Source organism: Akebia trifoliata, chromosome 13, assembly GCF_017979445.1.
Source record: "Akebia trifoliata isolate Shusen 1 chromosome 13, ASM1797944v1, whole genome shotgun sequence".
NCBI classification, from domain to species: domain Eukaryota; kingdom Viridiplantae; phylum Streptophyta; class Magnoliopsida; order Ranunculales; family Lardizabalaceae; genus Akebia; species Akebia trifoliata.
The window spans coordinates 28,318,721-28,329,614 of record NC_141387.1 but is presented as its reverse complement, the minus strand read 5'-3'; the positions used below and the strand labels follow the sequence as shown (position 1 = coordinate 28,329,614).

The 10,894-nt window shown below is 35.3% G+C and overlaps 1 protein-coding gene across 1 annotated transcript; it reads right to left on the bottom strand.

Annotated features, from left to right (window-relative positions):
* Nucleotides 1-4,817: 4,817 nt before the first annotated feature.
* Nucleotides 4,818-6,743, bottom strand: LOC147388201 (uncharacterized). Its single transcript, XM_086420020.1, has 2 exons — nucleotides 6,112-6,743; nucleotides 4,818-5,437 (listed from the first exon to the last, which is right to left on the bottom strand). The coding sequence occupies exons 1-2, from the start codon at nucleotides 6,698-6,700 to the stop codon at nucleotides 5,109-5,111; spliced, it is 918 nt and encodes a 305-aa protein (XP_086276146.1). The 5' UTR covers nucleotides 6,701-6,743; the 3' UTR covers nucleotides 4,818-5,108.
* Between the last annotated feature and the right edge of the window lie 4,151 nt (nucleotides 6,744-10,894).

Below are 10,894 nucleotides of genomic sequence, written 5' to 3'. Positions count from 1 at the left end.
TCCATGCTTGGAATTTCACAAAGCTTTTTGGTTTTTTTTTTTTTGCAATCTTATTCACAAGATTTGACCTAGGAGCTAACGACTCTGAAGTAAGTAGCTTAGCAAATTCTTTTGTTGTCACTTCTCCAATTTGCTGAGAGTCCTCAAGAGTTATCCCATTTTTCTTTTTAATCTTCTTGATATTGTTCTGAGAAGCTCGAATCTTTCCCGTTATGTGAAAGAATTTAGTATTTTTGTCCCCATCACGAAGCCATTGTACACTAGATTTTTGTCTTGAGGTTAATTCTTCATGAGATGCCCAAGCACTGTATTCTTTTTTCCCTTCTAACAACACTCCAAATAAGTTCCCTGAGCCCAACCTCGAGATACTCAAATTTCACCTCAAAGTTGAACCAAATTTCACTTGGATCTCTCCCCATGTCTTTACTCCATGAATCTTTATCTAGCTTGAAGAAGTCCTTTCTATCCAACCAAAATTCCAAGAAACGAAATTGTCTGGGACCCAAATGAGTGTTAGGAGACTAGATTTGGATAAGGCAGTAATTAAAAGATCATCGTGGTCGATGCATCACTAAAGATGAACCCACCGAATCGATTCAGCTAGTGGAGAACAAGGCTCTATCCAATCTACCCTAAATCATTTTCCTTCCATGCTTGTTGTTGCTCCAAGTGAATTTTGAACCATGAAACACCGCATCAACTAGCCCCAAATTAGAAACAAGTGTCCAAAATCCCCTAGAGATTTCTAGTTTGGAGGTTTACCACATTTTTTCTCGTCTTGATGAAGGATCGCATTGAAATTGCTTACTATCATTAAATTATCCGTTGGAGATAGAAGGTGCCTTAGAGTGTCCCATAAAGATCTTCTCTCTGAACAAGCAGCTCTAACAATGCAACTTTCGCCATTACTTTTTCGACTTCCTCCCCAAACAAAAGGAATTGAGAAGAATGGTTTAGTAACTGAATTTTCGCAGTATCGCCATATCACCACATCCAGATAGATCCACGGTTTGACTCTACATCGTTGGAGAAGGCTTTCTTAAGTTTAAACTTCTTACTTAAAATTTGAAATTCGAGGGCTCCAAAATAGTAGAGAAAAGAGGATTTGTCGAACTTTGAATTTTCTTCAGACAAATTTGAGAAGAAGGATTTAGAATCCCTCTAATGTTCCATATATATGATGCAAGACATAAATAACAGAATTTAATTCACCTTCCTCGATTGAGTCTTCTTTGGGGAGGCCAAATTAGAGTACGACCTTCTTCTCCGCATCTTTTTTATTGTTTGGCATTAAAACAACTTCCTTACCTTTACCTATGGGATGGTCTTTTCACCTTAGACCGAACATGATTGTTAATAACAATCGCTTGTGCAGACCTTTTTATTTTTCGAAGCTATTAACCACCTTATTAGGCCTGGGCTGCTTATTTTTCTTCCTCCAATGACAAGGATTCAGAATCTCATTCGTCTCAGCTTGTGGTATGCTTATTTTTCTTTGTGATTTGCGTAGCATAACTCTACAAGCCATCTCCAAATGACCAAGCTGGTAACAATATGGGCATAGAAATGAGGTAAATACTCATAACTTATCTGCTGCCAAAAGTTGTTCCTCCCCTCCCCTGCACAATCCAAACTCGTTTCGTTCTCTCTTTAAGCAAATCAAGCCAGACACAAACTTCAGCACCGTTAAGTCTTGTGCCTTTTCTTGTCGTGTGGTCTCCTCATGGCACAAGAGAGGTAGATTCGAAAAATAAATCCATCCCGGAATAATGGAAGAGTCTTTATCTGATGGATGAAAGAACAGAATCCACTCATTGAAAATTCCTCTACCGGAAATCTGTCCTTAATTAAGACAGATAGCAGTCATATCTGACTGAATAGAAAAATTCAATAGAACATGGCAAAAATCTAAAGTAAAAGCTTTATAACTGCCCTGCAATTTCCAACCTCTAATCAAGGATCTAATGCTCTTTACCCCTGGATGAGATTCGTTTACTTCTGCCTTTTCTCTGAATAACTTCTCCGTTACCATCTCTCTCTCCTAACTCATTTTTACTTCAAAACTTAGCCACTAAAATCCCATATCATACATGTAGTTCAGTTTTACCCTATAAGGCTTCTCATTGAATAATACTGTTGACCTCACCAGTTGGCTCAAAACAGCCCCAATTCCCACTTCAGAAGCATCACAATGTAACTCAAAAGGTTGAGTAAAATCTTGTAATACAAGAAGATCAAGCAAAAAAACATTGTCGCTACTTCAGTCTACACAACTTTTGGCCTTGTACAATCGGAGATGGATGCCATGGTAGAGATAAAATGATAAATGAATTGGTAGTAGAATGATTCCAAATCATGAATGCTTTGCACCTCATGCACACTAGTCGATTTTGGGTACTACTTGACAACCTTAGCTTTTGACTCATACATTGAGATCAATCACATCCCTAGAAACCAAATGCCCTAGGAAAAACATTATCAGTCAGAAATGTGCATTTCTTGAAGGCTATGAAAAATCTTTTCCTTGCAAAAAAATAAGAGCATTTCCCACAGGTGTTGGAAAAATAATTCAAGATTAATACTATAACACAAAGGTAAATGAAAAGGAGAAAAACCTAGGTCATGACCCTCGTGAATGTCCTAGGAGCATTAGAAAGGCCAAAAGGCATGACCACCAATTCAATTAGATATTTCCTAGTCTTAAAATTTGTTTTCCACTCATCCCCCAATTTGATCCAGATTTGATGATAATTACTCTTTGAATCAAGCTTGTTGGAGACATAAGCACTACTCAATCATTTAAAAGATCATCCAACCTTGGAATACGAAAATGACATTTACTCATTATCTTCTTAATTGCGTGACTGTGTATACATATTCTCCAACTCCCATATTTCTTTGGCATGACTAAAGCAAGTATGATACACGAGATCAAGCTCTCTTGAACATATACCCCTTATAGCTAATGACTCCTAAACTTGATGCCTCAGTTCATGTTCCTTTGGACTCATATGGTAATGCGACCTATTAAAAATTGGCACTAAATCAATGTGGTGTTCTTTGTCCCTCAACAAGGGTAATCCATCCGATAAGTTGACAAGATATATTGTCAAACTCTTCTATTATAGGCTTCACAAGTTTTGGAATCATTTATACCATCCTGTTGTGCCTCAACACATAAACTATCCCAAATTTTTCTATCACATCAACAAATTGACTCATTGTTAAGAGATTAGTGTCTTCCCTTGCTTGTGGTTTAGGCATAACCTCATTAATAAGCACTAACACAATCTTAGTATTATCCCAAACACAACTAAAAGTATTGTGTCGGTCGTCATGTCGCATACTCTTGTCATACTATCAAGGCCTCCCCAACAAGTGACAGGCATTCATGTCAACAACGTTGTACTATAACTTATGTTTACATCTAGATCTAATGAAAAAAAAATTCATTGAACATTGTTTGGAGTTGATGACCTCATTCCCCTTCTTAAGCTATGACAACTTGTAGGGGCTTCAATGTGACTTGGTGTCTAGCTTGAGCTTCTGGAAGACCTTCTCTGCAACTAACTCCTCATAGTTTCACCAATCAATAAACTTTTTCACCTATGGTGTGAGTGGAGTGAAAAATATCATTCCACATCCATTTATTGTTTTCTACTTCCTTAGGCATAGAACATGCTCGCCCAACCACCAAAGCTTCTCCAGTGACTGGTAATCAACTCTTTGTCAAAGTCATCTTCACCATCATCACATATGTCGACTCATGCTCAATATTACCACTTCGCCAAAGTCACATTTGATGTGCTTTTGAGACCAAATATGGATCAAATGGGTTTAAGGTGTCTAGCAAATACCGAGCAATTGGAAAGGAGATGAAGAAAGCGAAAATCCTCTCTAATCTAGATTCAATTGATCAAAATAATTCCCACTAAACTATTACAATCGTCAATTTATAGACCAGAAAGTCTCAAATTTACTCAAAATAGGAAACTCACTAAAAAATAGTGAAGAGTTTAATTCAACTCACTTCTAATAATCTTTAAATCACTATGAAGGACATTCTAAAAAATGGAGTCTAGAAACTCTCTAAAACCACTATTTTTTTCTTAAAAAGGAAAGTCTTACAAAAATAATACTCGATTTTACCAACTAAGCCGTTGAATTGCACAATGAAAATTGGGGGCACTGGTATTCTAATAATTAGCAACCACATAAAGCTCGTTGAGATCTACACATGCATATGCAATAATAACAATTTTGAGCTATGTTAGCAAAGTTATGTCCTCCAGAAGTAAGGTATACAAGTTTATGTTTTCTTTCAGTTTTCTTTCAATCAATACTCCGCCGAGATCTATGCATGCATATGCAATAAAAGCGATTTTGACCTATGATAGCAAAGTTATGGCCTCCAGAAGTTAGGGCACATGATTATCTTTTCTTTAGGTCTTCTTTCGATCAATCCACTCCTCAACCTCTTATGTATCACTCTACTATGAGTTGTGCACCACTAGTTCTTCCGTATTAACCCTAAGCTAATCACTTTTGCAACATACAGTATAATTTGAGGATCTTAACAATATCTTATACCTCATTAATCATCACATGATCAATGAAATTAAGCCATGTACCCAAACATTATGCATGCTTGCGAGAATTTTACCCGAAGATTTAACTTGTAATTATTCTCATTGATCAATAAATAGGGTGGGGGGTCCTTTCAACCCTAGCTTGCCGATCAAAAGAAAAAAAAAACATCATGCATGACAAAATGATAATATCATTTGTAATAAACAATGGAATTAATATTGTGGTTCCCAAAATCTGTCTAAAACCACATTTTCTGTTAATTCAATACAGGTATTCTATAAAGATAATTCCGAAAATTAACTTAATCCATTTGAATCCACTTCATCCATAAGATCAAACAATTCAAATGTGTCTGGGGTTTGTGTGAATTGTAAATAAAACACTGATAGCTAAAAATATAATTAAGAGATTCAAGCAGGAATATATGATGCATGAAAGAAGAAATTGCGAATAGGCTTTCATCTACGTACAGACTAATAATGGAATTTTTATGGCTCCTCTATATTTTGTTCCACTAATCATTTTGGAGCTTTTGGATTCTTGTCTGAAACCAAAGCAAAGATTGAACTTGCAAGATTATTAATGGCAAGAACAAGGCCATTAATGACTTCTCTATCAATTTCAGTTTTTGATTCCTCAATCTTTAGTTTTCTCTCATGCATAAGAAGAAGTTCTTTATGTCTGCTCTCCTCTTTCTCCTCACAAGCTTGAAGAGCTTCAGCTATAATGGAAGCACTCTTTGAGATAGCAGAACCCACTTCATTTGATGTGTTATCAGTGCTGCTGGTCCCTTCTCCTCTCTTCCTTCTCTTTGCTGATGAGTTTGAATGCTCACTTGTATCAGAATCTGAGCTATCACACATCTCCAAACAAACAAATATGGAATCAAACCAATCAAAACTATCTGAAAATAATAAGAGAGAGGAAAAGAAAGAAAGCAAGAGAGAGAAGAACAGTCAACTATCACTTTTTTCTAGAAAGGAAGAAAAAAGATCATGAATGCACTGTTGCCTGTTGCCTGTAGCTTTGCAGTTGCAATATGTAGAATTTTTACAAATATTCATAAAGGAAAAGCAACACTTTATTTTTAGGAAACCACATTCATTTTGACTTCAAAGAAGAGGCATGGCATGAATCAAACAAAATAATTCATAAGAAAATAAAACTTTGGTTCTTTTCAAAAATCAACTAATGCATTTAGAGAGTAGGGTTCTTTGAGAGTGAGAGAGTCGACCATCAATAATTCTTGAAAGCAAAAAAGAAAAAAAAAAAGATCATGAATGCCATATTGTGGATACTTACGAAAAGAAAAAAAAAATTGGAAACCCTATTTAAAATTAGGCTGCAAACTGCAAAGTAGAAATTCAGAAACCACTGAATGGCATTAGTCAAACAAAATCTTTACAAGAAATAAACTAAATTATTTTGAGAAATCAAGCAATTCATTCTAGACCATAACACACACACACACACACACACACACACACACACATACATAATACATACAGAGAGAGAGAGTACCTAATGAGAGAAATGGCTGAGGATGTTGGAAAGGTGCTGGGGGTGGTGGTAGTGAAAGTGGTGGAATTGGATTTGAGGAGTGGTGTTGTAATAAAGGCTGAACACTAGTCATGGGCTTCTCCAATCCATAATTCATAGCAGAAGCAGACCCACCACCACTCACCCTCTGAACACTTCTCTCCACAACCTCCACCAAAGCATCATATATCTGAGGCAACATGTTTGAAGGCAAGTTCCTCTCTTTCCTGTCATGCCTCTCTAACTTCCAATAAGACCCTTCATCTCCATCTCCTCTTTCAGCTAATCTTCTCTCATAATCTCTAACTTTCTTGTAATCTCTCATCAAATTATCCCACTTGTCGTTACATTGGTTTTGGCTTCTCATACACCCATTATTCCAACAATAATCTTCAACCCATTTCCATCTTAGCTCAGCTGGTCTACTCCTTCCTTCATTCTCTCCACTTCTCTTCATTCTCCTCTCTTCATCCATCTTCTTTGCTGCAATGAGAACAATAGTCTCATGGAGTGTCCAGTTTCCTTTCCTATACTCCCTCAATACAGTACTAATATTGCCTTGATCAGCCATTTTTCTCAAAATGAAACTAAAACAGACTAACAAGGCATGGAGAAAAATCTATAAAACAAGAGAGAAACAAGGGCCTTTTAATCTGTATTTTTTTCAAACTTTAAGCTAATTAATTCATGTGGGTATGTTATTTTAGCTTTTCAGATCTCAGAAAGATTGCTAATTAAAGCAAAGGTCAATAGACCATTAGAGAGGGTCTACCTAAACAAGAATGAGAAACCCTAAAAAGAGCACTATAACAAGAGTTGGGTCTTATTAATCATGTTCTTTTGCAGTGGGGAAGAGGATTGCATAACTAAAAAGATAACGAGGGAAGAAGAAACCAAGACAAAGTGCCTTGTTTTTCTCTTTTTCTTCTCTTTTCCAGTTTTCTTCCTTTTTATTTCAAACCTTTTGAGCTTGGAGTTGATCTGGGTTCCCTTATAACCTTTGAAGTTCAAACTAAACTTTTAATTCTAGCCACTGATCCCACAAAGTAAGGAAAACCGTGTGTGTGTGTGTGTGTGTGTGTGTGTGTGTGAGAGAGAGAGAGAGAGAGAGAGAGAGAGAGAAAGGGGGGGGGGGGGGGGGGGGAGGGTATCATAAGTGCTACAAAATCAAGCACATCATTATAAGAAAAAGCCAAGCAAATCCATTCAAACTGACAGATCAACAAGCCCCAAAAATCTCAGAATCAGAGGGAGAGAGAGAGAGAGAGAGAGAGGAGCATTTTCTGGGAAAAGCAGATGGAAGTAGAAAAAGATATGGTAATGCATGTTACTGGGTCTGAATACCAATCAATCATCCAAGACGCCAGCAACCATCAAATGTGACCGTCCAATTAGTGGATCAACTCAGCATGCCATCCCATCCATTTGATCTACTGAACTTAGCCTCTCTATCCTTCATGAACAATTTGTATTACCATAAATCCACTGTACCTATAGGAATGAAATGGATGATGATTGTGAGATTCACATTACACAAATATTGATGACATAATGGTTTAGAGTTTTGGACCATGTTTTATTATTATTATTGATAAGTTGGGATTAAAAGCCCCACCCTGTTTACAATCTACCAAACCTAATTATAAGAAAGATCTTCAACTAATATTCTCGACAGTTTTGGATTATGTTGCTCAATATGTAACAATGGTGGACAAGATACATGATGTTTAAATATGGAGAAAATCCAAGAAATCAAATGCTATAATTCGAAAATGTTTTAAAACATTTGAAAGATATGTTAAATATATTTTCGAAACATTCGGAAGATCAATCTAGCTAAATATTTATAAAGCATTCAATATTTTAGAGTAATCATTTCATCCATCCAATTCATTTTGAGACAATTAATTCATAGATTGCATCAAATTATCATTAGAGTCATGTTGGAATGAACTCAAGCTCAAACCTCATATCGTACTTCTTGACGTGAAAGTTAATAGTAACCATAGATTCTTTTTCAATCGTATCTCGATGAAAAGCATCTATGACTTCCATACACTTTCACGTCAAAAAGTGTGATATGAGTTTCCAGCCTCAGGTCACTTAAGCATTATTCTTAAAAACATCTTAATCATTTATTAAGTTTGCCAATATTATAAAATAAAACTCCCAGGAGTTAGTGAGATGGCTAAGATCATGTTTCAAGAAATCGAGGTCTCAAGTTCAATTCACCCACAGTGTTTTAAGATGCGGGAATAACTCAATTTCAAAAAAAAGTTGTAATTAATGCTTGTAGTAAGTACACAGATATCGTGGCTAGGGCACTGAATCATAGATCTTTTTCTTCGAGATACACTAGAAAAAGATGTGAGGTTCTATGTCTTTGCCAAGTCATCCATCTACCAAAAATCACGTGCATTCATCATTATTCTTCTAAATATATATATTAATAAATAATGATAATTATAGCATTTATTATCTATTCTCTAACATAAAAGCATCCAATCGCCAATAAAATTTATGCCATGTCTAAAAGCAACTAATCTCTTAGTAGTTGGTAAGTGTCTTCTGATAATTTAAGGTCTCTTTGGTCATTGGACAGAAAAGCGTCCAACGACCTTGTGCCCAAAAGAAACTTTAAATAATTTTCTATTTACAATAAACACCTGACATTCCAACAAAATTACGAAAGTAGTCGAATTTGGTCTGTGAGATTGAGAGGACAATTTTGTCCTGTTAGAAGAAGAGGTGTTAATTTCGCCTTTAAAGTGTAGTAGAGCATTAAAAGCCTGAACGCCACTTCAGCGAAACTTTTTAGCTTTTCTTTTTCTATCTTGCCAGCTAGGACAGAATGGTACAAAATCCAGAGTTTCTTTGACTGGAGTTTGACCAAGGATGGGTCATGAGTCATGACTCGTCACTTTCGTTGTTAGTTTTTGGATTCAAGCCTGCTCTCCCTAAAAAGTGTACAAAGATTAAGGGTATTTTGATCATTTCACAGTTCTTGATCAAACTTGATCAATAATAAAAGAGTGGGTCCCACATTATCTTTTGATCAGATTTGAAATCATATACGTATAAATATCGATCTAAAGTGCCTAACACTTGTATGATTGGTCTGATGATGTGCGGCCCACTAGTAATTTCGATGAGCTATCAAATCATCAGTCTGTAGTAAACTTAAGTTGGTGAAGCAGTTTACATAACATCATTTTATAGTGCTATGGGGGACATCGAGTATTCAATGATACTATAATGGAAATATGACACGTGGTATTATCTAAGTATTTGTCATCACATCAAAGAAAAAAGACTTGGAAGTCTGGTTACCCATCATGGGTCTGACTTGATGATGTAAAAAATGTTAAAAAGGAATGGCTAGAAATCATTGATCAGACTCACTTTTGATGCATAGGTTAACAAAAAGGTAGGCCCACCAGTTCAAGTACGGGTGGACTAAGAATCTGCTCGTTGACTGGTCCTAGTCATCTTGTCCCCCTTAAGGCAAACTGCTTAAATATATTTAAAATCACTTAATAATAATCTTCAATTTAAAAAAAAAATCACTTAATAATATAACTTTTAATTAAATCACTATTACTTTTTATATTCTAGAGTGTGTATTAGTGGATAATTTTTTTTTTAATTATCAATAATTTAAAATTATTTATTTATATGACTAGTTGCCCTTGAATCATTTTGATCTCTAATGAATTTTAATAGGATGGCCCTAAGAAAATGATATTAGGTAAAGGATGGCGTTATAGGCATCCCAATTATTACTAATGACACCTCACACCATAGCCAAATTATTGTCTTATACATAGGTTAAAATTTTCAAAATAAACTAAGCTCTAGTGAGGATGATCTCTACGATGGGCTGATTTCTTATGAGGATGATCTCTATGGTGAGGAGATCATTATCATTAAAAATCAATTCATTAAGAAACTCTAACCCCATCAAAATGAGTAAAAGAATCGTAATTCGTCATTTTTTTTTATAAATCACTTTTCACGTGGTTAGAAGTTTTTGAATGGGCAAATTTTTTATGAGACAAAAAAATTATGGTGCCTTTAGCCCTTGCTTATAAAAAATCAATCAATTCAAAAACTTTTATCCCATATGAGACAAAAAAAATTGACTATGATGCAGGTCACCCTTAGTAATAATTGTGGTGCCTTTAATCCTTCCCTTATGTAAACCACCGATAATGCATTTATTTATACTTCAAAGAGATTTACTAACTCCTATGAATTCCTTGAAGTGGTTTAATTCTTTTAAGTAAAGGAAAATCTTGAGAGGGGGGGGGGGGGGGGGGAGGAATTTGTTTTTCACTGTGATTCTCACTACATTGATGTGATAGTCATAAATTTGTTTTCTCGAGATATAAGTAAAAAGCATCTATGGTTATGTGCACACCTCCACATCAGAAATGTGAGAATCAAAGTAAATCCCAATGTCACCCCTATATTACTCTAAGGTAAAACCCACATAGAAGTATGACAATGATGTGGGTAAGGTACTCAAATCATTCTTAGGTGCAACTAACTCCCCATGAGGTAATTTGTTGATTCAAGTCATCCTGTTCCTCTTATGAAAAATAAAATAAATAAAAAACAATAATGAATAAATGCAAAACTTATCACAATAACCTAGTTTGGATTTAACATGGGGATTTAGTTTAATTCTATTAAAAACTAAAAAAAAAAATGAAAATTATTCAAATGATGTTTATGGGTTTCTGATCAAGGCCTAGAAAATTGT

Bases quoted from the DNA above. Each gene is read 5' to 3' on its own strand.
- LOC147388201 (XM_086420020.1), bottom strand. From the start codon at position 6,700: ATGGCTGATCAAGGCAATATTAGTACTGTATTGAGGGAGTATAGGAAA. The intron at 5,438-6,111 runs GTACTCTCTCTC...GTGATAGCTCAG, and splicing joins TCAGCCATTTCTCTCATTAG to ATTCTGATACAAGTGAGCAT.